The 27,381-nt window shown below is 50.2% G+C and overlaps 1 protein-coding gene across 2 annotated transcripts; it reads right to left on the bottom strand.

Annotated features, from left to right (window-relative positions):
- Positions 1-749: 749 nt before the first annotated feature.
- JAK3 (Janus kinase 3) lies at positions 750-16,936 on the bottom strand. 2 transcript variants are annotated; one of them, XR_010662495.1, is made up of 25 exons: positions 16,875-16,936; positions 13,946-14,142; positions 13,397-13,520; positions 12,964-13,075; positions 12,563-12,708; positions 11,885-12,179; positions 11,173-11,295; positions 10,910-11,067; positions 10,381-10,492; positions 9,977-10,163; positions 9,051-9,178; positions 8,689-8,820; positions 7,883-7,967; positions 6,964-7,091; positions 6,134-6,266; positions 5,899-6,050; positions 5,609-5,759; positions 4,846-4,985; positions 4,585-4,774; positions 3,866-3,990; positions 3,168-3,340; positions 2,688-2,805; positions 2,463-2,539; positions 2,225-2,335; positions 750-1,303 (listed from the first exon to the last, which is right to left on the bottom strand). XR_010662495.1 is itself a non-coding variant. In XM_065931631.1 (24 exons), exons 2-24 carry the CDS (start codon positions 14,127-14,129, stop codon positions 1,196-1,198), a joined length of 3,315 nt encoding a protein of 1,104 aa, XP_065787703.1. In that variant the 5' UTR covers positions 14,130-14,142; positions 16,875-16,936; the 3' UTR covers positions 750-1,195. The 2 variants fall into 2 exon arrangements, 1 of the variants encoding a protein (XP_065787703.1); XM_065931631.1 differs by lacking the exon at positions 2,463-2,539.
- Between the last annotated feature and the right edge of the window lie 10,445 nt (positions 16,937-27,381).

The raw sequence follows: 27,381 nt of genomic DNA, 5'->3' as shown, positions 1-27,381 counted from the left end.
ATAGCTGGGGCTTTGAGAGATGAATAAGAGTTTTCCAGGGAGGCAAAAGTGGCAGAAAAAGCTTGCAGGCAGGTATGAAGGAGTGGTGGGGGTGGAGCCTGCACTAGATGCCTTCCCACAAGCTTCCAGAAGTTGACTCTGTACCAAGGGCCAACACTATTGCCTAGACAGAGGATGGAACTGAAGCCAGAGAAAGGAAGCAGCTCGCCCACCATCACACAGCAAGTAAGTGGCAGAGCTGTGGGCTCCAACAGCCCGTGCTCTTAACCCCTGTACTCCGAGCCTCTTCCTCTCGCCATGCCGTTTCCTCTGCCAAAGATGCCTTTCCACCCTTCAATTGATGAAAAGCTCCTGTTAGGCTCCATTGTCCACTATATGATCCTCTGGTCCAGAGAGAAAGGGCCCTAGTTTACAGAAGCCCTGGAACACTCAGGTTCAGAGCCTGGGGACCTCAGCCTCTCCTGGTCTCTTACACAGTTCCAGTCACACAGGCTCCCCTTCAAAGAGTGGATTTTTCAGCCTGGACAGTTGCTCTTGTCCTTGGCTTCCTCCAGTTAAAGAGGGAGACAGGACTAGAAGCCTGAGATGACATATTTTTTTTTAATTTTTTTTTATTAGTTGGAGGCTAATTACTTCACAACATTTCAGTGGGTTTTGTCATACATTGACATGAATCAGCCATAGAGTTACACGTATTCCCCATCCCGATCCCCTTTCCCACCTCCCTCTCCACCCGATTCCTCTGGGTCTTCCCAGTGCACCAGGCCCGAGCACTTGTGAGATGACATATTTAAAGCTACATAATGGCTCCTCCGAAAATGAGAACATGAAGCTGCAGGCTAGACCGTGAGAGGTTGGGAAGATGAAAGGTCCTTAAATGTGGTCCCTTGATTCTGGGGAGTGGACGGAGCTCATTAGACCCCATCATGACATCTGTCTTGAATCTTTCCAAGTTCAAAAAGCCCTGTTGCCCTTCCAACCAGGGTTGCTCCCCCATGTGCAATGTCAGGCACCCTATGAGGGGTCTCTGTGAAGCAAGAGGACCAGAAAGGAGCAGGTTCCTGCTCAAGGTCACACGGCAAGTTCATGGAGACCAGAGCCTAGAGGTCTGTGTGCAGGAGATATGAAAAATGACAGAGAGTGGTGTTCTCCCTCTAGACAAGCAGGGAAGGTGAGAGTCTCATGCCTCTGGACACTATCCCCGGGTTCCACTCCACAGTGCATCCAGCTGGGGGCCCAGGGCACTGAAGGATGGCCGGTCTTGAGGGTTAGGGGCCCAGCACAGCTTCATGAGCTCATGAACCTGAGGGGTGGAAAAGAGACAACAGGGTCACATGGGAGTGGCAGAAAGGACATGACTCCTGTTCACAGTTTTAAAATATAAACTAGACTCCATCCCGCTCTTGCTCCAAAGCCTCCCATGGCTCCCTATGGGTCTTAGAAAAAAATTTCATCCCCTCCCGTCTCCCTCCCTCTACCACCCCCTCCATCACCTCCTCTCGTGTTCCATGCAGCCACATCTGCCCCCATCTCATTTTTCAAATACACCAAACTCGTTTCCACCTCAGGGCCTTTGCCGCTGCTGTGTGCTCCACTGAAAATGCTCTCTCCCTTCCTCCCTCAGGCACCACCCCCTCTAGGAAGCTGCTCCGGACTATACCTCCCTCATCTCTTTCTAGACATTGGTCACCACCAGAATGTTCTTGTTAGCTTCTGGTGGTTACAAGGAGGAGGGGTATTATCTGTTCTGTCCTCCACTGGGTCCCCAGCACCCAGCACAAAGCCCAGCGCACAGTCAGAGCTCAATAAATGTCTGTGGCCTGAGCAAATTAATTTGTGAATGACCAACCACATGCCAGACACTTCCACAAAAGCTCTGATGAGAAACGGTAAGAATCATTTATTGAGCACTGACTGTATGCTAGGCTCCAAGATGAGCACTGAAGACGTGTTAGCAAACTGGTCTTCCCCCACCCTATAAGGCATAGTTATTCCCATTTCGGAGACAGGTAAATTGAGGCTCGGAAAGTGTTTATGCTTTACCATACAGTGAGAGAGCAGCAAAGCAGAGGCCAGAAATCCCCTTCAGCCTCACTCCCTGATCCCTACTCTCAACCAAGAGATATCTTGGGTGGAGAGTAATTCAGAGGGATCAGCAGGCTTGCTCAAGACACCGCGGTGAATCTACAAAGTGGGAAACTGAGGCAGATCCTCCAGAGCTCACCTCACTAGGACAGGCAGGAGGTGCAGGCAGCCTCTGGCCCTCGGCCAGCAGCTCCAGGAGGCGGCAGAGGGCTGGAACATCTCTCTCACATCCCATCATCCGCAGGAACTCCTGGAGCCAAGGGAGAGGGCCCGAGGTGGGGGAGGAGTCAACCGGCATGGAGCCGGCGGGGGGGGGGGGGGGGGCGCCCTTTATCGTGGGGGTCAGCCACAGTGAAGGGAGGAAGGGGAGCACCCACCCGTGGTGAGGGAAGGGGGCCCTCCTAACGGGGAGGAGGAGTTGTCTGTGACGGATGCGGAAGGCAGCTGCCTGTGACTGGAGGGGAGGGGCGGGAGGTATCAGTCACAGTGAAAAGAGGTCCTGCTGGAGCACCCAAGGCTGGGACCGGGTGACCCTCAGCATAGAGGACAGGGGTTGGCCTGAGAGGGAAGAGGGTTTGGGGAACTGAGGGGTGCCGACTCACGGCTGAGGGGCTACAGTTCTTGTCACTGTAGGTGAAGAGCTCGTACAGGACCACCCCGAAGCTCCAGACATCCGACTGGCGCGAGAAGATGTTGTCCGAGAGGGACTCGGGGGCGTACCTGGAGGGGGCCAGGGCGGTCTTGGGACGCGACAGCAAGGCAGAGGGCAGGAAAGGGAGCAGCCCTGGACTGTGGTGGCTGGTCCCGGTAGGTGGCTATGAGAAAGCCAGCCCCAGCCAGTTCTGAGGCCTCAGCTTCCCTGGCTGTGGGGTGGGAGGATGCTCCAAGGCTGTGGGGTGCCGGGGCGGGGCCGGGGCGGGGCCAGAGCAAGAGAAGGCGCGTGATCGGGGAGGAGCCAGGGCTACGGGGGCGTGGCCACAGCAGGCCCAGCCCCGCGGGAGGCAGGGCGGAACAGAAACGCCCCCGAGGCGGAGCGGCCCGGGTAGTGCGGAGGGAGGGTGGGGCTGGGAGGAGGTCCCTACCAGAAGATGGGGCTCTGGCCTGGCTCGCGGACCACGTAGTAGTCTTTGTCGAGAGGCAGCAGCTTGGCGAGGCCGAAGTCGGCGATCTTGACGTGCGTCTCGCTCTCCACCAGGATGTTCCGGGCCGCCAGGTCGCGGTGCACGCAGCGGCAGGAGCCCAGGTATTCCATGCCCTACGGGCGGGCATGGGGTGCGAACCCCCAGGATGACTCCGTAGGAGCCCCAAGTCTGACCTGGAATCCTACAGCAGCCCCAACCCAGATCCCAAGCCTAACCCTACCCCTGACCCATCTTGCACTCCAGTCTTCACCTTCTTATTGGTTTGGACCTACTAGAAGTGTTAGTCGCTCAGTCGTGTCCGACTCTTTGCGACCCCATGGACTGTAGCCTACCAGGCTCCTCTGTCCATGGGATTCTCCAGGCAAGAATACTGGAGTGGGTGGCCATGCCCTCCTCCAGGGGATCTTCCCGACCCAGGGATGGAACCCAGGTCTCCCGCACTGCAGGCAGATTCTTTACCGTTTGAGCCACAAGAGAAGTCCCCGACCTTAGCCCTAACCCAACCGCATTTCCAGCCTGACCTAGACCCCAAACTTCCACCCTCAGCCTTCCTGGCGAATCCATGCAGACCCTGCCCATCGAGCCAGCTCTGTGGACGCGGCAGGTCCACGGTCGCCCCGCCCTCCTCCGCCCCGCACCTTGCAGATCTGGGAGGCGTAGAGGAGCAGGCGGCCAGCGTCCAGGCGGGTGCGGTGCCGCTGCAGGAAGTCGCGCAAGCAGCCGCTGGGCAGATACTCCATGACCAACCGCAGGCTCTGGCGGCCTAGGAGTGGCGGGGGAGGCAGGGAGGGGTCACCACGGCGCCTAACTTCGTCTCCTCCCTCTCCCCATTCTTCTTCCCCGATCAGAGTGGGACCGTGTGTCCCCTCCGGGCTTCAGTATTGCTTTCTATAAAATGGGAACAGCAACAGTGACACGTATCGCTAGTCAATTTGAGTACTTTCTATAATATACATTAATTCTTTTTAACCTCATAACGACCCGTTTTTTTCAGGTGGGGAAACTGACGATGCCAAGGTAGTCTTAGGCTTCCCCGGTGGCTCCGCCGTAAAGAATCAGCCTGCAATGCAGGAGACTTGCAGGAGATACCGGTTCGATCCCTGGATGGGGAAGATCCCCTGGAGTAGGAAATGGCAACCCACTCCGGTATTCTTGCCTGGAGAATCCCACGGACAGAGGAGCCTGGGGGGCTACAGTCCAGGAGGGGGGTCACAAATGAGTCGGACAAGACTGAGCAACTAAACCAACAAGGCAGATCTGGATAAACAAGATCAGTCAGTAGCGCGCCTGCTGGCGTTCTGAGACCACCTGAAGTGGTCGTGCAGGATGAGGGCGTGTAATTTGCAGAGCAGTTCACCTGGGCCATAGCTGACACCCCGGTACTTGACGATGAAGTCGCTGTGGAGGGCTTTGAGGATCTGGATCTCCCGCTGGAAATCCCTCTGCTGTTCTGGCCCGCTGTGCTGCAGCTGCTTCACGGCCACCAGGGCCCCTGTGTTGTCGCCCAGCGGGTCATAGCGGCACAGCTCCACGCTGCCGAAGTTGCCCTGGGGGACAATGGCGCTGGTGTCCACATGCATGAGTGCTACCCCACCCACCCCAGCCTAACCCACCTCACCTTGCCCAGCTGTGAGATGTACTTGAGGTGTCTCTCCTCAAAGATGGTAGGGTCCTGGCATGCATAGAGCTGGGTGCCATTCCAGAGCCCATCACGGGGCGCCAGGGTGCCAGGTGTGGGGTCTGAGAGGAGCTCATAATCTGGGGGGCAGAGGCAGTGAGTGAGCAATGTACTGGGCCCTGGGCCCCCGCTCCTAAGCTAACTTGCTGTGTGACCTCCATCTGCATGCTCACCCTCTCTGTGCATTATGGCAGAGCCACTGCAAGCCAAGAGGTACTTTGTAGGGCTGGGAAAAGGTGCTTCTTGGCAAAGGCAGCCCTCTTATGCAGTGTACATGCTGCACACAGACAGAAAGGCATTTCCCAGACTTCACTGCCATGGGGTGATAGGGGAGAGAGACGTACTGGAAGCTCATTTAGGCCTGGCCCGTGAAAACCTAGAGTGGGACCGTCTATACTCTCTCTCCTGTTTGCAGAGAATCCAATAGGGGCCTCAGGTCATGGGATGGGTGGAACCACAAAGAGAGAGTTTCTTGCTGACTTGGACACACCCACTGAATGAGAACTACACATCCATCATGTGTGACCTTGAACTGAAGGGCTTGTCTGTTACAACAGCTGTTGAAGCTCATACTGACTGTAGGTCATCGATCAGTCCAACCTTGTCTGGCACGCAGGGCAGGCTCCACATACAAATCTCACTCTTCTATGGGGTCCAATATGACATCCCCGTCCTGCCCACCCTGCCTGGCCCCAGTGGGCACCTGAAGTGATGAGGCTGTTCAGGTCACGGATGACAGCGCGGAAAGAAGGCCTCTGGCCTGGCTCATAGGCCATGCACTGTTGGATCAGCAGGGCCAGCTCCATCCACTTGGGGGCAGGCAATTGATGCCGTTCCTGGTAAAACTGGAGCTTCTAAAGGCAGGATGAAGGGTTGGTTACCCCCAGTGAGCCCTCAGAGGTACCCCCGAGACCCACCCATCCTCCCCAAGCTGGACTTCATTCTGCCCTTCCATCAGATGAGAGCTCTCGAAGCCAATGCTGGCGCTCTGACCTTGGCAGGCTCCAGGGCGCTGATTGGCACTGTGACACCACTGAACACCTCCCAGACCGTGGCTCCAAAGCCCCACTTGTCAGCTTCCAAGCCAAGTGTTCGGGCCTCCTGGAGACATTCAGGGGCCACCCAGGGGATCCTGTCAGTGAGCACTGGTGCAGGAGGCAAGGATGGGATCAGGGATCCACTTTCTTGCCCCACTAGGTCCCTCCCTCCTTCACCCCTCAGCACTTACTCTCCAGGCTTAGCACAGTGGGGCTGACACCCGGGTCGCTCAGCTTGATGAAAGGCAGGTTCCCGTCAGTCCCCTCACGAGCCAAGAGCACCTTCCGGGCTGACACATTGCCATGAGGGAGACCTTTGTCTTCCTAAGCGGTCCAAGCACCGGGACGTGCCGGGGGTTGGGGTGGGGGGAATGAACATGCTGGTTGGTGAACTCCTACACATCCTTCAAAGCCCACCCCGTACTGCTCAGGCCATACTTCAACATCTTTCCTAGACTACTGGCAGCACACCTCCTGTGTCCCTCCTCTTCTTGAACACTGCTCCTTCATCCCATGGCTTCTTACTCCCTTCAGGCTGGCACTCAAGACCCCCTTGAAATCCAACTCTTGGCCACTCTTCCCATGGGCTTCTCTCTCCCACATCCCCACTCTGGTCTCCTGCCAGGAGAACAGACCTGATACGCCCCTGGACAAGCAACACATCTTCTAAGCTGCAGCCTTTGCCCAGGCTTTTCTCTCAGCCTGACATGCTTTCCTTCCTTTTTTTTTTTCTTAATGAACTTCTACTCAATCTCCAAGACCCCAATTTTACTGTTCTTTCTTCTGGGGAAGCCTCCCCCCGGGGCCAGCCTCGTTGCTCACCAGTCCCCTCAACTTCCATGAATGATCAGCTGTCTCCTGCTCTTACACCTCTGAGCCTGTATGTATGCTGTTCCCTCAGTCTCAAATGCCCTCCACTTGCCCTCCACCCTTGCCAAACTGCTATCCATATGACAGAGCCCACTCTCAAAGCCCCGTCCACTCTGTGAAAGGAGGATGGAGCAGGCAGAGGAGCACTCACCAGGTAGTTGAGGGCATAGGCCAGCTGTTTGATCACCTGTAGCTTCCAGCTGGCTGGCACTAGGTGGCCACACTTGCGTAGATATGTGTCCAGCGCTCCCAGGCGTACAAATTCCTGAACCATGATACCTGTGGAAGTAGGAAGGGGCAGGGTTGGGAGGTAGGACTGGATTGTATTCAACAGGCTCTGTCCCCAACCCCAGCTTCAAGGGTTGCTTGAACTCTCAGCTCTGACTTTTCCCTCCCCTATTCCTCCATTCTTAACCAACTCACCTCTCTGCTTCCCCACTTCCCATCTCAGAACCACTTGCCTCTAATGCCTGGAAGGTGTCGAGTTCTCTCCATGACTCACTCCCAACCCTTTGCAAGGTCTGTGATTCTGACTGGAACACCCCTCTTCTTTCACTTCCCTAATGTCTATTTATTCTTGCCTTTTCAGCTTAGAATGTATCCTTACCTACTCAGAATCACTGCTTGACCTCCAGAGGTTAGCAGCCTCTGATCAACCACAATGACCTGTGCTGCCCCACCACACACAATCGTTTATCATCCTGCTCAGCCTGCCATGTTCTATGCTATGCACCAAGCTCCTGGCACGTGTTGGGCTCCCAGTAAACAGCTGCTGAGCTAAGCTGATGGAGACAAGGCTTGCAGAGGCAGCATGAACCTTGCAAAGCTGCAGAGATGGTACACAATAGATCAGAATCCATGTCTGCCTGACTTGAGATAATTCTGGGGGCTTAAGTATTGGTGGGAGCCTGGAGTTGCTTAGTCAAAGAGTGATGATGGAGGGACATGAGTACAGGATGATAGACCCTGGTGGAATGGAACCCCAGCCAGGGTAGGCTCTAAGTGTGTACTGCTATTGCTGCCATAGGTGGGCTCAGTGAGGCAGGGCAGAGATGGGGAGTGTCTCTCACTGTCTCCAGCCATGCACACGCCACGGAGCAATATGAGATGCTGGTATGACACTTGGCTCATCAAGCTCGCTGCTTCCAGGAATGACTGGGGAGGAAAGAATGGAGAGAACATGTGTGGGTTTCTTCCACTCCTGGGTCAGACCAAAGAACCCCAAACTTGCTGCTCACAAACATGCCTCAGGAGACCTGACCGCCAGCTTCCTTTGGCCTTGGAGTCCACCATTAATATACACAGCACTCCGTATCATGATTTTTTTGATGGAGGCAGGAAGTCCCCACTGTAGTCTACCTTGAGTCACTCACCTTCTGGCTCAAAGCTTCCTCTTTGTTGTCCAGCCCCTGAAGATACCTCCACCCACATCATTCTTTCTTCTCCTTTCCTCATTCCTCTCTGACCCACTGTTCTCCTTGCTATTCCTTAAACATGCCAGACTTGGCCCTGCCTCAGGCCTTTTGCACTGGCTGTTCCCTCTGTCTAGTATACTCCACCTGTTTGCATCTAAATTCCTCACCCTTCTATATTTCATGGAGATGCTGTGGCTACATATCTGCTATTTTAAGGCCCTGTGTGTGTTCTCTTTGTTTTGGTTTTGGGTTTCTTTTCTAGGTTTTGTTTTTTTTTTTTTTTTTTTTTTTTTGCTTCCCCAATCAGAGATTGAACCTGCACCTGCTGCTATGGGAGCATGGAGCCTTAACCACTGGACCACCAGGGAAGTCTGACCCTGTGTGTTTTTAAATTTCTCTGAATCCACAACCCCCTCTCCAGCTAGGCCCTAACCCAGAAGGTCTGGTCCCACCCTGCTCACCTCCATGCAATTCTTGTGCTTGGCATCCATCACTTTGAGTAGCACCTCTGTCTCTCTGGCCTCCCCATCCACAATCTCATGGTGACAGCCCCGATAAATCTTGGTGAAGGACCCGTGACCTAGGTTCTCATGCTGGAGAGTGAAGAGGCAACATGAAAGGCCAGTAACAGGGCTCCCATGGGATCCTGTCCCTTAGCTATGGCCCAAGCAAGGCATAGGTAATGGATCAATTTTACAGATGATGAAACAGAGGCACAAAGAGATTATATCACACGACTGAGGCCACACAGCAGAGACAGATGCAGACCTGGTCTCTGGATCCCAACTGAAGTTTGTTTCCCCCATTTCCTGGGGCCCCTTACCCACTGCAGGCTGTCAGCAGGGATCTTGTGAAACGTCATCTGACTCAGCTGGCATTGGAATTGGGGCTGAACAGGGGATGATGTGGGTGGGTTGCAACCTCTCCGGACCACAATCAGATTGGACTTTTCTATGGGGAGTGGAAAGAGGAAGAAAACTAGAGGTCAAAGGTGAAAGGTCCTCAAAGGATTGCTCACGCCCTGTCTCAGTGTGGGGACGTCCTTGGTGGCTCAGATGATAAAGAATCTGCCTGCAATGAGGGAGATCCGGGTTTGATCGCTGGGTCAGGAAGATCCCCTGGAGAAGGGAATGGCAACCCATTCTGGTATTCTTGCCTGGAGAATGGACAGAGAAGCCTGGTGGGCTACAGTCCGTGGAGTCACAAAGAGCCAGACACAACTGAGTGACAAATACTAAACTGTCTCAGCATGGGGTCTTCTGCAGAAGCCAAGTCTAAGATGAGGGTTCCAGGGCACACGGTTTATTTGAAAGGAAACTCCAGGAAGTCCCAGTGAGGGGAGGGAGAGTGAGAACAAGATGGAAGGAACTCTGTAGGTGGTATAAATGAGCAGGTCATGCTGTGGGCAGCCTGGTCTCAAGTCCTATTAGGGATTCTGGGAAAATCTGGAGAACTCACACCTGAAAGCTGTCCCATCCCAGGGGTCTGTCTGAGAGCAAAATTCACCCAGAGCAAGAGGCAAGAGATGAACAGAGGCTAAGTGCTTGTGACATCACTCAGATCCAGCTGTGCCTGGATTCAGCCATCCCTGGAAGCAGCCTCTATCCCACAAGCCCTAGATCACCTTTTTTCCCTCCTAGACTACTTTGACCAGCAGTCTTTGTCACTTGCCACTCAAGAGCTGGAACAGATCACAGAAAGGCAGGGTCCCAGATTGCCTACTCAGCTTGGGAGAGAAGGCAGGCTCACCTTTAGGTCTGGGGTTGCAGCAGAAGGTGAGGTACAGCTCAACCCCATCCACGTGCAACCCACCATTCCAACAGGCTGCCAGGAGCTCACGAAGACTGCTGTGGGGACGGCCAAGGCCAGCCAGGGAGAAGGTTCCTGTGGCGTCGCACCGGATGAGGCAGCCCTTATAATCTGGGCCCAGGGGGGTCTGCAAAGAGGAGTGAGTGGTCTCTGAGTGGAAGTGGGCGGCAGGCACTCTTCCCTCAAATCTCCAAGTCTTTGCATATTCTGTTCCCTCCACTGGGAATGCCTTTTCCCTCCCCTACTTCAGGAAGCCATGCTGACTCATATTTCAGTTCTCAGCTCAAATATCATCTCCTCCAGGAAGCCCTCCTTGCCCTCCTGGCCCCTGCAGGCAGACTGACCAGGACACAAACAGTTAGGAGGTAGCTGTCGAAATCCTGGGGACTGCGGCGGAGGACGTAGGAGCCGGGAAGCGAGCCCCCAGTCTTGAGTTTGTTGATGGCAAAATCCAGGCTGTGGGGAAAGGTGGAAGAGAATTGAGAGTCGAAGATGGTGAGAAACAGATGGAGGCAGAGAAACCAAACTAAATCTGAGCTCTAATCTTGGTCTCTCCGAAGCCCTGGGAACCTCACAAGGTAACATTCCCTCACTCCCTCCCATGTGTAAAATGAGCCGAAAGCTGGGCTTCTGCCTAGGGGATTAAAGAGGAAGCCACAGGCGAAGCCCCACACCTGGGCACCTCCAGCATCCCTAGGAAATGGTTCTGGGGCCTCAAGGAGCCAAAGGGAGGGAAGCGGCTGCAGAAATGAGACTGCAGACTCACTGAGCGCCAGCTTTGCACCTGGTGCTGTTGAAGGGCTCCTGAGAGGCAAGGACACGGACGCACCGAGAAGGGGAGTGCCAGAGACTTGGTCCCCAGTGAGTCCTTACGTGATGGGGCCGTGGCACTGCTCAGCCACCTCCTCCAGCAGCCGCGGCGGCGCCACCTCCTTGCAGAAGTAGTGCCGCGAGTCCGTGGTCAGCCGGAAGTAGCCATCCACGAGCGCCACGAAGGACAACGCTGCGGGAAGCCCCGGGAACTCGGCCTCCTGTGAGGACCGGTGTCAGGGCCCGCCGCGGTCCGAGGGTGACAATCCCGCGTCCCCGCCGTCAGGGACGGAGAAGGTAGGAAGGGAGGGGGTTCCAGCACCCACCAGGATCTGATTGTCTGTCCTGGTGATGGTGACCAGGCGATGCTCCGCAGCCGGGCCAATGCACGGCGCCTGCTTGATGCTGATATCCACGATTTCTGGAAAGTCGCAGAAGGGCTGGAGGACCTGTGAAGATGCGGGAGGGCTGAAGCTGGGGGTCCCGCCCCCTCCGCGCACCTAGTCCTTTTTGGAAGCCTGGACCCCACCAGTCCATACTCATGAGGCCCGCTCCTCCCAGCCTCACCGAGTCCCATCCCTCTCCAGTCAAGCCCCCACCAAGCCCTGCCTCCTTCTGTCCACACCATCCCTCTCAACTCCCTCCCCTGCTCATCCCAAATATCCGCCCCCTCACCTCTGTCAAACCCCGAGTCCTTCCCTCGGCCGGTCCCCCACCCCGCCCCAGGTCCCGCCCTCACTTAACTCCCCTTTCTCTCCCGGTGTCTCAGTCCAGCCGGGAGCCTCGCCCAGCCCCAGGCCTGCCTCTTCGCTCCACCTGCAGCTAGCCCCATTCCGAGCCCCGCACACCCACTAGCCCCTCCCTCTACGCACCGCCCTTTTCCTTCCCGCTTCCTCGCTCAGCCCCACCCACACCTCACTCGCCCCTCCTCCCCGAACCCCCTCGCTGTCCCGCCTCTCCCTCGGCCCCGCCCCCAATCCCCGCCCACGACCCTGCCCTCCCCTTGGCCCCCGCTCAGCGCCCCCCCACGCCCCGCACCTCGTGTTCTCCTGGGCTCCAGGCGATGCCAGTGCCGCCAGCCACACGGAGCAGCCCCGGCGTATCCTGCCCACCAGCAGCGCCGGGGAGACCCACGCGGAAGGTCTCGGCGGCCCGGTCTGGATCCAGCCGCTCGAGGTCCATGATGTACTTGACCATGAGCGAGTGCCTGTCAGCCTGGCAGGCCGCCACGCGGCGCAAGGCCCGGCGCACCGTCCTTCGGATGCGCCTCCGAGTCACGAAGCTCAGGCCCTGGATGAGGTCGCGCAGGCCAGGGGGCAGGCAGACCTTGTAGCTGCAAGTGGGCCGAATGGGGCCCTCAGTGTGGGGCGGGGTGTCCGCCCCGGAGGACCGAGGCGGCACATCAACCCAACCCCTAGGTGCGGGGCTGGAGTGTGGCCTCAGTAGGGGGGTCACACAACATACACAGAAACACGCCCAGGGACAGGCATGGGGGTAGGGAGGGCCTCCATGGGACAGACAGGGACCCACATAGTCCTTTTAGCTGCCTGAGGTCTGGCTATGGAGTCTCAGGGGGTCTGGGTTCAAGGGGAGGGGGTGGGTCCCAGGAACACAGTGTAGGCTTGGAGGTGGGGCGCCGGACTCGTGACGCCCTGGTGGAGCCATGCTGGTTCGCTCCCAGGTAGAGGCTGGGCGCCACAGCCTGGAAGCCCTCACCTGACTGTCTTCAGCAACTCCTCGGGCCGCTGAGCCTGCTCGAGGGCCATCCGGGCCAGGTCCAGAACAGCCAAGCTGAGGCACTCACCCTGTTCCTTTAGGCTGAGGCCTACCGAGAGGCGGCCGCTCACCAGGTCATGGCGGTGCTAGGAGCCAGTCACAGCCCGATCATGAGCCCTGATGTGGTCAATAGACCCCCAACCCTGGGCCGACCTCCACCCTGGGGCTGCCACTCTGAGCCCCGCCCACCCAGCTAGCCCCTCACTCTTCATACCGCCCAATTCATTCCCACCTCCTCACTCAGCCCTACTCACAGGAGAATCAGCCAAAGCTGCCCAAACGAGCCCTGACATTGCCCTATGTACCCCCACCCCTGAGCTGATCCCCACGCAGACACCTACCTGAGCAAAGAGGTGCTCCAGGACTGGCAGATCCAAGATGGCACTGGTCAAGTCCTTTCGTAGCCCAAATCGGTGGCACTTCTCTAGTCCAAACCAGTTGGGAAAATAAAAGCTGTGGGGGAGGGGAGAACTCTGGAGTAGGGGATATGATGAGGGGGGGACTGTGCCAAGACCTCACAGAACCCAGGTTATACCCTTGACTTGCTGTGTGATGTTGGACAAGTGGACCACCCTCTCTGACATTAGTCTTCTCATATGTGAAATGAGCAATGCTCATGCCCTCCTTGAGGCACCCACCAGGAGGTGCAGGGAGATGATGATCCAAGGGTTTCTGTGGTTTTAAACTCCCATTTCCCAAGCCCTCAGCAAAAGGCATGCCCTCCTGGTATCATTTAACCCACATTTGTGGGGGCGGAGGGGAGACCCTTCCTACCGGAGTCTGTAGACAAGGACCTGGGTACCCGTGTCCTCCACGGAGAAGATGTGGCTCGGGGGGAACCAGCAGGACAGGTCTTCCAAAGCCAGAGCAAAGAGGGAGTGGTACACGGGCAGGATGCCTGAGGGGACACTCGCATCAGTTCCCTCTCAAATCTCCCCATCTGTCCCCTGCAGGCCTGCCAAGTTATTCTCATGCAGCCCTACAGGCGCTTTCTCACCTTCAGCTCTGACATCATGTCCCACCCCTGCCATGGACTCAGCCTGCTTCTCAGGGCTCCCTGCCTCTCTCTCCAGGGTATCTCTTTCCACTTAACAGTTTACCTCGAGGGATGACCATCTGTTTCTTCTAATAGACTATCATGCCTCTGAGTCTATGCACAGGCATAGAATGCCCTGTGCACCCTCCTCCCTTACCAAACTCCTACTCATCCCTCAAAGCCCCAGATCCAATGCTGACTCTGCTTGACAGCTATTCCAGCTCCCAATCTGTGTTCCACACAACCCTAACCCTCCTTCTGACCAAGCCTTCTTGGGACGCACTTACCACTGGCCTTAGCAGCGCAAACACACAGGTCTTCAGCTGAGTGGTCCCCAAAGGAGAAGGACAGGCACTGTGGGGGTCCAGGGCCCCGAGGGGGCAGCAGCACGTGCAGGGCACCAGCCTCTGAAGAGGAGAGGCTGCAGGAGCGCTGAGAAATCAGGGGTGTCTCCTCACTTGGAGGTGCCATGAGTGCAGCCTGCCTGAACACAGAAAAAGGTAGCCCCTCAGCTGCGATCACAGGACAAGTTTGCAGACCTTCTGAGGTAGGGGTGGGGTGGGTGAAAGAAATACAACTGAGTGAGGTAGGGATGAAACCAGAGAAATAAGGAGGAGAGAGGGACAGAAAGAGAAGGACAGATATGGGCAGAGGCAGAGAGAGGGAGCTGAGTGTGCAAGGTGGGTGAGGAGCCATACCACCCCCGGTGAGGGCTGTGCTGGGAAGCTGGAAGACATTCACACAAATTTGTGTAAACTCACACTTCAGACTCTGGGTGCCCAGGGCAAACATCTCTAGTCAACCTCCAGTCTCCACATATACCCACTCTCCAGTCCCTTCTCCAGACAGGCATGATTAATCAATCAATCACAGATATAGGGATTTGCTAATCAGCAAGCAGATAGTTATTGGCCTGGGCAAGTGTGCATGCTCAGTTGTGACTGATTCTTTGCGACCCCATGTAGCCCTCCAGGCTCTTCTGTCCATGGGATTCTTCAGGCAAGAATACTGGAGTGGGTTGCGATTCCCTCCTCCAGGGGATATTCCTGGCATGTGGATTGAACTCAGGACTCCTGCAGCTCCTGCACTGGCCGACGCCACCTATGAAGCCCATTGGCCTGTGCACACAGGTGTTTAAGGAAATAGAAGTGACCATCCCTCCTTGTGAAGCTGGAGGATTCTAGCACTTCTGAGGCCGGGGAAAGAAGCTTTTGCAGCTGGAATGGCAACCCACCCCAGTACTCTTGCCTGGAAGAGCCCATGGACGGAGAAGCCTGGTCCATGGGGTCACATAGAGTCGGACACAATGGAGCGACTTCACCTAGTGCATGCCTTGGGGGCTGATCCAGACATCAGACTCAGTCATCATCAGAGTCAATCAACAGAGATCTCTGCCTCTGTCTCCGCTGATCCCTGCATCTCTGTTCCATTAGTTCCCCAGAATAGGAAGTCCTCCCTGGGTTAGGTCCAGGAAGAAACCACCCACATTATTTCCAGGAGTTCTACACCAGTCACCTTCCAGCTCTCTCTCACCCTGGTGGACCCAGAGCTCAGGACCCTGGGCTGAGTAGAGGAAGGAATTGGGTTTCACATGCCATGAGGAAAAGGAGGAAGACAAAGAAGATCTACTTAAATTGACCCAAATGAAGAAGATACAAAGAGAATATTGGTAAAAAACTATGTTCCAGGGACTTCCCTGGCAGTCCAGCGGTGAAGACTGCGCTTCCAATGCAGGGGATGTGTGTTTGATCCCTAGTGGGAGAACTAAGATTCCACATGCCGCTGGATGTGGCCAAAAAATGTAAAACAAAAAACAAACAACAACAAAAACTATGTTTCACAATAATAGTGGGAGTGGGTGGAGAGTGTTAATGAGATTTTAACACACTCGGAATATAAGCCTGGGACTGGGGATCGGTGAAAACCTCAGGCTGTGGGTTCAAATCCCAGCCCCACCATATCCTGGCCTTGTGATTCCAGCAGGGCTCCCACAGTTGGGACAGAGTTTTCTCAGCTATGAAATGTGCTGACTCCCACCTGCTTCAGCGAGGTAGTTTACTGACTCCAGCCCGACCTGTCAACATGTTTAAAAGTTAGAGTATTGGCCCCTCAGTTGTGTCTGACTCTCACCACCCCATGGACTGTAGCCCACCAGGCTCCTCAGTCCATGGAATTCTCCAGCAAAAATACTGGAGTGGGTAGCCATTCCCTTCTCCAGGGGAATCCTCCGAACCCAGGGATTGAACCGAGTTCTCCTGCATTGTAGGCAGATTCTTTACCTTCTGAGTCACCAGGAAAGCTCATTAATATATTCGCTGCTGCCGCTAAGGCGTTTCAGTTGTGTCCGACTCTGTGCGACCCCACAGACTGCAGCCCACCAGGCTCCGCCATCCATGGGATTTTCCAGGCAAGAGTACTGGAGTGGGGTGCCATTGCCTTCTCCAATCAACACATTTAATCCCCACTAGATGATACAAACCCTTGGTGACATGCTCAGCAAGCACTTGACAAATGTCAGCCAAACCAGACGGGAAGGTCCCTTAGGACAGTGGTTTGAGGCTTACCATCAGGGACGTAGGACATAGGGAAGAGAGAACTTTCCCCTAGGGACACTCCAGTGTTACCAGCTCCCAGACCAGGAATTGGAACTTTCCCCACCCCACCCTACTCTGTCACTTCTCACAGAGATGCCCAAAACCTTATTTCTAACAGTCGCCCTGATCTTTGCACCTTTACGTAAACAGAATCACAAAGCAGTGTCTTTTGTTTAAAATAAATCTTTAAAACATGATTTTTTAAATATCGAAAGTAAAAATAGGAAGTCTATTTGGCGCCCAGAGAAACGTCCCTGTTTTAACATCAAAAGTCCCACATGCCCAGGAGGGAAGGTTGGTTGGTCACCGTGCTCGGGCCTCGGAACCTGGGGCATAGGAGTCGCGAAGTGCAGCCCCAGAGCTTGGAGCTCTGGGCGCATGCGCAAGGACTCCTTCAGGTCCGGGAAGCTGGGAATTCGAGGCCTCGTGCTCCGGACGAAGTTGAAGCCCAGGGGGGAAGCGCTTTGCCGGAGGCCGCACCGCCAGCTGTCCCAGCTTATGTCAGAAGGCTTTTCTCTGAGACCTAGAAGGCACACTTGCCTTTGTCCCCGCGGCGGCCGTCCGCACAGTCTCCCCCCACCCCCACCTCCGACCCGAGCCAAGGGGCTCCATCAGCTCTTACCTGGAGGTGACCGCCCTGGGCCAGCGACGGGAGGGCAGAGCCGGGCAGCAGCCGGAGGAAAGTCCCACTCGCTCCTTCCTGTGTGGGCCCCTCGGCTTCCTGAGCGGCTGTCACTTACCGAAAGTCATGGCCCTGTGGGGGCCGGGGCCGGGGAGGGGCAGAAAGTCCCGGAAGCCTCTGCCACAGCCGTGCTCCTCAGGCTGCTGAAGACCCTGGACCTCAGGGGGGCAGTGACAGCGGAGAGAAGGGCCCAGGGCACCCCGAGGGGTCTCAGCAGGCTCCGGGACTCAGCCTCCGTGGGGCGCTGGCAACCCTCTGGCTTCCTCCGGCCTCAGTTTACCCATTTGTGGCGTGTGTCGGGGGGAGGAGAGGGTGGGCACCCAGAGGAACTGATTTCACACCTAAGGAAGGGAACTGGTCTGGATCTGTCCAGGAAGGAGGCAGGAAAGTTGCCCCAAACAAAAGTGAAGTTCTCCTTTACAGTATTTTTCCAATGAGACCCTGGAAGGTATGGCGGTCCCTTTTTGTGCTCCATGCCCCAACCCCAGCCCTATAATCTGTGAAAACCAGACAGACTGGGTCACCTCACTGTCTGGTCTGGCAGGGAGGCAATTAATCATGGATAACCAAGAAAACCAAGATGATGGGACAGGCACAGGCTGAGGCTGAAGGGCGGGGATGAAGGGCGGGGAGCTTGGGGGACAGGCGGGGGCGCGTTCTGTGTAAAGGACATGATGGATCAAGCAGGATGTGAAGCAAGACAAAGACGACTCCTGGTGAACATCGCAGGGGCAGAGACCCAGAGGTGAGAGTGAGTAGAGCTATTTAAGGCTCAGAGGGCTTGACTGGATGCAGTGGGGAGGGAGGGGGATGGTTTGGCAGCCAGCAGGAGTCAGCTCACAGAGCCAGGTCTGATTGGGGTTTTTTAACACACCTGAGGCTGTCATGTGTGGAGGAGGCAGGAGGCCAGGGCAGTGCTCTTAGTAGGATACAAACCCCAGAAAGTAGAGCTTTGGGATACATTTTATTTTTTTAAATTAATTTATTTTTTATTGAAGGATATGGAGTAAATTTTAGAGTACATTTTCATCTCTGTGCTCCCCTGGTGGCTCGGATGGTAAAGAATCTCCCTGCATACAGGAGACCAGGGTTTGATCCCTGGATCTGGAAGATCTGGAGAACCACTCCAGTATTCTTGCCTGGAGAATTCCACGGGAAGAGGAGCCTGGTGGGCTACTGTCCCAAAGAGTCAGACACGACTGAGTAACCAGCACTTCATTTTCATCTCTGTAATCCCATCTCAAGCTGTGGCACAAAAGTGGTTTTGGTACATATTTTGTTGACTTCAACTGAGTCACCCACAGACACTTACTGGGCACATCTGGTGTATAGGGCATTGGGGACACACAGCAGGGTACAGCGCAGATCCAGTCTCTGCCTGGTGGAGCCAAGAGGGAAGATGAAAATAAATTAGTATCCAGTCAGGGTTTCAGTGGCCCTCGGTGCCAGGCTTCTAGGAGAGACATCAAGTCTGGGAGGGTTTCCTGGAGGAAGTGACTTTGATATACTGAAACCCAAGGACAAGTAGGATTAACCAGTGATCCGGAGGCGTGGAGAGTCCTGGCAGAAGAACAGCCCAGGCAAAGACTGAGAAGCTGGGTAAGGTCACAGTGTTCCTGAGGACAGGGTGGCAGGGGAAATTGTACTGAGACTTGTTTGTTGGCATCAGTGGGGCCTTTGTGGGCTTTGTGGGTGGAGAGGGAAGAGATATGAGTTGTGTCCTCACTGCAGCAGGAGCCAGAGCAGGCTTGTGGCAGGAAGTGCTGCATGGGACTTAGCCAGAGTATTTTTCTTTCACTTCCGGGATGGCTTCAGCAGAGAAGAATGCAAAGAGTGAGTTTCTAGGCCACTGACAACTCTCACAGTGTGAGGGTCACTGTGGTATACTGAGAATGAGCAGAAGGGAGACAGAGTGAGGACAGAGGCACTGTCAGTCTCAGAGAGGGCCATGTGAAGTCTGCATGAGGTGATCCCAAGGGGCACAGCCCAGCATTTGCCCATAAGTTGGATATTTTGTTGATGCAAACATCCTAAATTTTCTCCTGGCATAAAACCCACAAATACAAAGAATAAACAAATGGAACTGGAGACAAAGGTAAACTCATGTCATGGATAAAATATCTCCATAGTATGAACAATGCCTGCATGCATGTGTGCTAAGTTGCGTTAGGCATGACCAATTCTTTGCAACCTTATAACCTGCCAGGCTCATTGGTCCGTGGGATTCTCCAGGCAAGAATACTGGAGTGGGTTGCCATGTCCTCCTCCACGATATCTTCCCAATCCAGGGATCAAATCCATGTCTCTTTGTCTCCTGTATTGGCAGGAGGGTTCTTTACCATTTGCATCACCTGGGAAGCTCAAGCAACAATTAGAAGACAATTAAAAAAATATTCCAGTGACTTAGCAGGATATGAATCCATAGATCACAGAAAATGAAGTACAAATGGCCTTTAAACCCAGAAAAAGATGCTTAATCTCACTCATAATAGGAGAAATGCAAATTAAAAGTAGAGTTGACCCTCGAATAACAAGGGGTTGAACTGTGATGGTCCACTGATACACAGATTTTTTTCAATAGCTATGTACCACAGTACTGCACATTCTGCAGTTGGTTGAATCAGTGGGACTTCGGATATGCAGGGCCGTATATAATGTTATCCATGAATTTTTGACTGCACAGTGGTCAGCACTCCTAATCCCTCTGAGTTGTTCAAGGATCAACAGTATAGTGAAACCATGCTTATTTTAATGGACTCAGGAAATGATGAAATTCAACACCTACTCATGATTTTTTAAAAAGTCTAACACACTATGTGCAAATGGGAATTTCCTCAATCTGATAAGGAGTACCTACCAAAAGAAGTCTATAAGTAATATTATACTTAATGTAAAAGATTAAATTGTGTGCTTCTGAGACTGGGAACAAGACAAGAATGTCTATTCAGCATTGTTCTAGCGTTCATAACCAATGCAATGAGGCAACAAAAATAAATAAAAGACTTAAAGATTGAAAAGGAGGAGGTAAATTTGTCCCTGTTTACAGATGATATGATTGCTATAAGTAATCCAGAGAAATCTATGACAACTACTGGAACTAATAAGTGAATTTATTAGTTCAAAGTTCACAGCTTAAAAAGTTAATGTATAAAATTCAGTTGAATTTTTTAAATACTAGCAAGAAACAATTGAAAATGAAAAAAAAATTTAAATGCCATTTGCAACAGCACCAAAAAAGATAAAATACCTAGAAATAAATGTAACAAAAGACTGTTTTACTAAAAGTTACTGATATTGCTGAGAGAAGCTCATGAATACATAAACAAATGCAAAGAAATACCATGTTCATGGATCAGAAGACTAAGTGTCATTAAGACATTAGTTCTCCCCAAACTGGTCTATGTGAAAGTCTCTCGGTCATGTCTGACTCTTTGCAGTCCCATGGACTATACAGTCCATGGAATTCTCCAGGTCAGAATACTGGAGTGGGTAGCCTTTCCCTTTTCCAGGGTATCTCCCCAACCCAGGGATCAAACCTAGGTCTCCCACATTGCAGGCGGATTATTTAGCAGCTGAACCACAAGGGAGTAGGTCGCTTACCCCTTCTCCAGGGGATCTTCCCAACCCAAGAATCGAACCAGGGACTCCTGCATTGCAGGCAGATTCTTTAACAACTGAGCTATCAGGGAAACTGGTCTATAGGATCAATGTAATTACAATCTAAATTCAGCAGATTTTTTTTTTTTAAGAAACTGGCATTGACTTTAAAATTCATATAGAATTATGAAGGGCCAAGCTGATTTTTTAAAAGAAGATAAAATCAGAATAATTATTCCACCTAACTTCTAGGCTTATTATAGAGCTAGAATAAGAAGACAGTTTGGTATTGGTGAAAAGATAGACAGGTAGATCAATAAAACAGAATAGACTAGAGCAATAGACCCATATAAATATAGCCAGTTGACTGTGGACACAGATGCTAAGGCAATTAAAGGAGAAAGGAAAATTCTTTTCAACAAATAGTATCAGAACAACTAGACAGCATATGAAAAATAACATTAACCCTTACCTTATATCATACACAAAATTAACTCAATATGCATCACAGAGACTTGAATGTATAACCTAAAACTCTAAGACATCCAGAAAAAAGTAGAAGAAAAAAATTTTGCAAACTGGTAGGGAAAATTGTCTTAGCTAGAAAATTAATAAGTTAGACTTCATCATTTTGCTCTTCAAAAGACACCATCAAGAAAACAGAAAGGTAATACATAGATCAGGAGAAAATATTTGCAATGCATGTATTAAATAAACAAAATACCTGCATCCAGAATATATAAATAATTCTTACAACTCAGTAATAAAACAAACAACTCAATAAGAAATTGGGCAACAGATTTGAATAGACACTTCACCAAAGAGGATATATGCGTGGCCAACGAACATGTGAGAAGATACTCAATATCACTAGCCTGGGAAGTACAAATCCAAACCACATGAAGATACCATCTCACACCCACAAAATGGGAACAGTTAAAAAGACAATAGCAAGTGTTGACAGCGCACTTCTGGTGAAAACGAAAAGTGATACAGCCACCGTGGAAAACAGTTTGGCAGTTTCTTAAAGCAAAACATAGAATTACAATCTGACTCAGTCACTCCACTCTTAGGTATTTAGCAAAAATAGAATGGATGTCCCTGCAAGGCCTTGTATACCAGCATTCATTGCAACTTTATTTGTCATAGTCCTAAACTGAAAACAACCAAAAAGTTCATCAGCAGGTGAATGAATGAACAAGCTGGTCCAGCCATCCAGGGCAATATGACTCAGCAATAAAAGGGAATAAACTACTGATAAACACCCCACCATGGAACAATTGCTGAACTATCCTGCTGAGTGAAAGAAGCCGAGCACGAAGCTTCCATATAAAATTCTGAACCTTGCAAACTCATCTTAGTGATGGAAAGCAGATCAGGGTTACCTGGGAATGAAAGCATGGCATTGCAGGTATTTTCTCTCAATCTATGTCTTGCCTTTCTGTTTTCTCAGTGGTGTCTTTTGAAGAGCAAAATGATGAAGTCTGATTTATCAATGTTATCTAGCTAAGACAACTTTGCAAAAATTTTTCTTCTGTTTTTTTTCTGGATGTCTTATAGTTTTAGGTTATATATTCAGGGATCAAACTCACACTCTTGGCAATCAAATTGTGGCATCCTAACCACTGGACCAGCAGGGATCCCCTCACTTCCCTTGTTGGGGACTAAGATCCCACAAGCCATGTGGTGTGACCAAAAAAGAAAAAGTGGAAATGACCCAGCCCTGTGGAAGGGAGCAGACAAAGCTGAAGAAATTGGTCTGAAACCCAGCAAATCTCCTTCTAGCAAATGAGACTTCCAAGAATGATACCTTTACAGCATTATTTAGTCTTCAAAATCACTCTTATGACAGCAATCTGTTGGAAATAACCTAGATGTTCAGCCACAGGGGGTTCATTGAATAACCTATTGCCATTCTCAGCATTGAATATTATGCAGCTATGCAAAAGAATAAGGTAGCTTAATGCTGACAGTGTGGGAAGACCTCCCAGATGCTGCAGCCAGTGCAGCAGGTAGGAATCTAAAGTGCTCGGCACACAGTTTGGAAAAAAGAAACTAGAGACAGAATTAAAGTTTTAAAGATAGGACTGGGAGACTCAAGACCTCTAGGATCAAGAGCCCTGTTCCTCAGAGGGACAACACTTTTATTTAGTGTCTTGGCAAGCAGAAAGTATCTGTTGTACTACGATAAAATCAGCCTCCTGTGTCCCCAGTCACGTCTCCCATTTTATTGATCACTTTGAACTATCTTTGTTATTTTCTTGTACAAGGGGTATCAGCCAGCTGGAGGTCATAGACCCGCATATACCTTGGGAAAATATCTTGGTGTGTGTACAAGCAGCGTTTTGAATTTTCTCTGACCCAGTGTTCCAAGGTCCACACTATGTTTTTCCTTGGCTTAGCAGGGCATGATGACCCCAACTAATCAACCCGATGTACTTTTGTTTAGATTATACTGTATTGCTATGTTTTGCTTTTATTCTTTTCCCATGGTGATTTTCTCATGGCTTGGCCAGAGCAATAGGCAGCTGATTGTTAACCCCTGCATGTCCCTCTTTTTGTTTTTGTAGCAGAAAATATGTTGATCTCGCAACTTCTTTCTTCACTAGTTATCAGAGGGCTAGCGTGCATCTGAGGACTAAACAGATTATAGTGAAACAGCAAAACATAGCTAGCGTTCAGATGAGAACACCTCCGATACCTTTGATCCACTCGAGAGGATTTAACGAGTTAAGGCCTTCTGCTATCCCTTCAAGTATATCCGTACATGGTAATAGTCTAAGAGAAGCATGCTGTATGCCAGTAATTCTTGCTTGTAGCTTTTTAATACTAGAGTAAGGTTGTCGGTCGTATGGCCCTGCAAGTGCCGTCTAACATTTCCCCAGGTGTGTTCAGATTGGTTATATTCCTAAGGGGTTACACAGAAAGTAGTAATGTTCCAGTGACACTTTATTTATTTATTTTTTTTTAATTTTTTTTATTTTTCAGTGGGTTTTGTCATACATTGATATGAATCAGCCATAGAGTTACACGAATTCCCCATCCCAGTCTCCCATCCCAACCAGTGACACTTTAAATGTATTTTTAATTTAAGATTTTGTACTTCTCCTAAGAGTAGCACTGCATTTTCTAAATCCACCAACCTGTTGTTAATCTCCTCATCTATATGAATTTGGGCTCCCCAAGAGTAACTGGTGTTTTTACGCCACTCCTGCACAAAAGTGGTAGTTGGTACCATCTGATGGAGAGCTACTCCCCCCACTGCCGCTGTGGTGGTGATAGCAATAATGCCCATTATGGCGGCAATAAGGAACCCAATGAAACGCTTGGATCTTTTCAGAATGGTATTTAGTACTGTGAGCAAAGTATGCATGTCAGGGGAGAGTTCCCAAGACCTACTTTGAGTTACTGGCAGCCAAACTCCTAAACGTCTGTGCAAAATCACATGGGAACGATTAGAGTTAAATAATGAACTGTTCAAGCAGGTATATGGCTTACAATCCTGGCGGGTCAGATTCCTTTCTGTCTGATTAATAGTTATAGTGCCAATCATAATTACATATGGATCCCTAACACCTGCTTGAGTATAAAATGTCCAATTTGTTGATGTATTGAATGACAGAGTATAATTCGTGGAATAAGAATAATTTACACCCCAAATTTGATATTTTTTCAGGCTTATGGCCAACTTCCATACTTCTGTTTGAGCCCTACCTAATTTGAGCTGTGGCTATGGCGGAGACATGCTAGATAATGGGATAGTCTGCATGTGCAGTAATGTTAGTGTGATTGTATTCAGACACATGCCAATGCAATTTCTTGTAAGGATTGCAGGATGAGTTATGGTATGAGCAATTAGAGACTGCATACCCCTTAGGGGACCAGTCCCAGACAATTCCATAGGAGCCATTAAGTAAGATCACCCCCTCAGTCCCGCGACAATTACCCCAGCATATTTGGTCTTGTCGGTCTGCCCATACGCGTCTGTTCTCACGCAAGAGTCTATCTGGCTTAGATTATCTTGATTAGTCTCTTGATATCCAAAGCTCAATCCAGAAGGTAAATGCAGTTGAACCTTAGTGTGATTTCTGTTTAAAGAATTTACAGAGAGCCAAGCCTGCATTGATAAATGAAGACAACCCTGACCAGCACCCAAGCAAAAAGGCCAAGTGTCAAAACCCAAAGTATTGTTAAAGGGGGTCTCCTCTTCTTTTTTATGAATGGGCAAATGCTTGTCTTCTGGACCAGGGATCCAGGAAGAGTTATTGACATAAACAGGGATAGATCCTTCACCCCAATTAACAGGCCTTAGCAATGGGGGATTTGGTACATAGATAGGACCAATAGGTACATTAGCAAAGAATAGGCATATTCTTTGCTTCTGCCAAAGCCAAGGGTATATACTCACTGCGATATCAGGGCAAACATAGCCATGGTCAGGTTGCCTGGAGTCACTGGTTGTTTCTACTTGGTTTTACTCTATGAACTGGAATCCACACAGGTTCTAGACCTCCTCCTGGGGAGATATAAGCAAGCCTTCTTCCCCATGTAATTAACTTCCCCGGTGACCAAGCATTTGTTAGTGGATCTTGCTACCAAATCACAGACTTAGTTGTATTTGTGAATGTAGCCTGAAAATGTCATTCAGCTGCAGTTTCCACAGTTTGTGCTGAAATAGTCAAAAAATTGAGGGTAAAGAAAGCTTTACTCAATATTGTTTCTTGTCCTATGGCATGTCCCCCTTTTTTTGTTTCTGTATTATATGTTTAAGTGATTGATTAGCCCCCTCCACTATGGCCTGTCCTTGTGGATTATAGGGAGTGTCAGTAGAATGTTTTATAGACCAAATTTTAAGAAATTGTTGGAATGCTCTACTGGTATAAGCAGGGCCATTATCAGTTTTTATAGTTTTTGGTAGTTTTATAACAGCAAAACAAGCATATAAATGTCTTTGTACATGTTTTGTAGTCTCATTGGATTGAGTAGTGGTCCATATATCAATAGTCACATGTACATAAGAGAGCTTACCAAAGGAAGATATATGAGTTACATCCATTATAACTATGGATTTTATATGGAACTGTATACCATCATTATATCAGTGTCTCAGTCACACATTTGTGACTACACACACATAATGTAGGGGACAACACCTTTTGAAACAGATAATATAGAATACAATATCAGTTCAGTTCAGTCGCTCAGTCGTGTCCAACTCTTTGCGACCCCATGAACCACAGCACACCAGGCCTCCCTGCCCATCACCAGCTCCCTGAGTTTACCCAAACTCATGTCCATTGAGTCGGTGATGCCATCTAACCATCTCATCCTCTGTCGTCCCCTTCTCCTTATAGTTAGGAGTAATAGTAAAATCATAAGTAAGAACTTAAGTCAAGAACTTTCATTTGATATAGCCCAGTGACATCTTTACATCATCTGACTTAGTTTGTTAAAGGACTATAGCTTGTTAATTTCCTGGTTGTAGATCCTGGAGCATCTGATCTTTATTTAAAGACTGCTTACTGAGATAAGCTTTAGAAACAAACTTAAGAGTGTCCTTTTTAGTAACTTAATTAAACCTCTTAGCAATGTAACATAACCACAAGGAACTATATTAGAAGTGAGTCTTAGTAAATACAGACCTTGTTAACAAAACTAGAACTTAATATTCAGTGAAACATAATAGATACCATAGGCCTGGCAATGGTTGGGTGGATTTTTCTTTTAGAGCTCCCCAGTATACTCTTTAAGATTTTTGTACATGTCTGGAGACAGTCTTTTCTACAATCTACAACTTCTACAACAGCCTGGTTGAGGCTGTTCAGAACCCAAATGTCTCCAGTTTCTGGAGGGATGAGGCAGAGAGAAAAGAAAAATGTTTTTATTCTACCCACAGGTGTAAATCACTAAATTGTTTTAAACCATCAGTGACTTGAGGAGAAGAGCTTTTTTATATTTGAAAACAAAGATTAGAAACCAGTAATATGTCAGACAAAAAGTCATGAAAATTGTAGTCATATTTAGCTGTCTGTTCAATCTCACATAGCCAACCCCTCTGTCTTGCGATCCTTGCCCGATGACCAAGGACGTCAGTAAAAATGATAGTCTCCGAGAAGTTTTTTGTCAGTGTCTGTACGACCTGTCCAGCAAAGTGGGTGCCCCAATCACTCGAGATTGTAGAAAACACATTTTAACCTTTTTTTTTTTTTCTCTATTGTAATATATTAACCCTGAAGTCAGGAAAGGCTTTATTTTATCAAATAAAGTTGAGGTTTGTCAGGGAGCCGGGAAAAGCCAAGCAACTTTTGGACTTCCCGTAGCCCTGACTGGTTTATAGTCATTGTTTATCTATTTTAAATTTCCTGACGAGGGGTTAATTTTGTAGAAGTAGAACAAGCTTTGTCTATGTGTGCCATAGTCTCCATAGATCATTGTGAAATATCACTCATTCATTTTATCAAAGTAACAAAAGATTTTAAAAGCAAGTATGAATCACTTAAAGACAAAGAACTTTACATAGTCTGTTATCAAAAGCCATATTCCAAAAAAACCTTGTTCTTTTAATAGGAAGAGAAAACCAAATTCCACATTGGTGCCAGCTTATATTCACTGTGAAAAAAAATAGTTATTTACTTAGTCCAAGTAACAATAAGACTTCAAAAGCAGTTTAATGTCTTAAGAAACTTGCACCATGCACAAAACTCTTCTTTCATTTGCCACAAACCTTTTTTTACAGTTTTGTATTCATCACTTCATTTATTTCTTTAGAGAATAGCCACCTGTAAATTTAGACTTACCTTTTTTTAATAGACTGTAATTTCATTTTTAATACCTTTTTAATTAAAAACAT

The sequence above is a fragment of the Muntiacus reevesi genome, chromosome 1 (genome assembly GCF_963930625.1).
Source record: "Muntiacus reevesi chromosome 1, mMunRee1.1, whole genome shotgun sequence".
In the NCBI taxonomy this organism is placed as follows: Eukaryota; Metazoa; Chordata; class Mammalia; order Artiodactyla; family Cervidae; genus Muntiacus; species Muntiacus reevesi.
Note: the sequence above shows the minus strand (reverse complement) of the source record. Positions and strands in the feature narration are given on the sequence as shown.

What these genes read in the sequence shown, in the direction of transcription:
- JAK3 (XM_065931631.1), bottom strand. Translation starts at nt 14,129, where the DNA reads ATGGCACCTCCAAGTGAGGAGACACCCCTGATTTCTCAGCGCTCCTGC. An exon ending in CTGCAACCCCAGACCTAAAG is followed by an intron (nt 9,179 to 9,976) that starts GTGAGCCTGCCT and finishes CACTCCCCATAG; the next exon opens with AAAAGTCCAATCTGATTGTG. An exon ending in AGCACAAGAATTGCATGGAG is followed by an intron (nt 7,968 to 8,688) that starts GTGAGCAGGGTG and finishes TTTCCTCCCCAG; the next exon opens with TCATTCCTGGAAGCAGCGAG.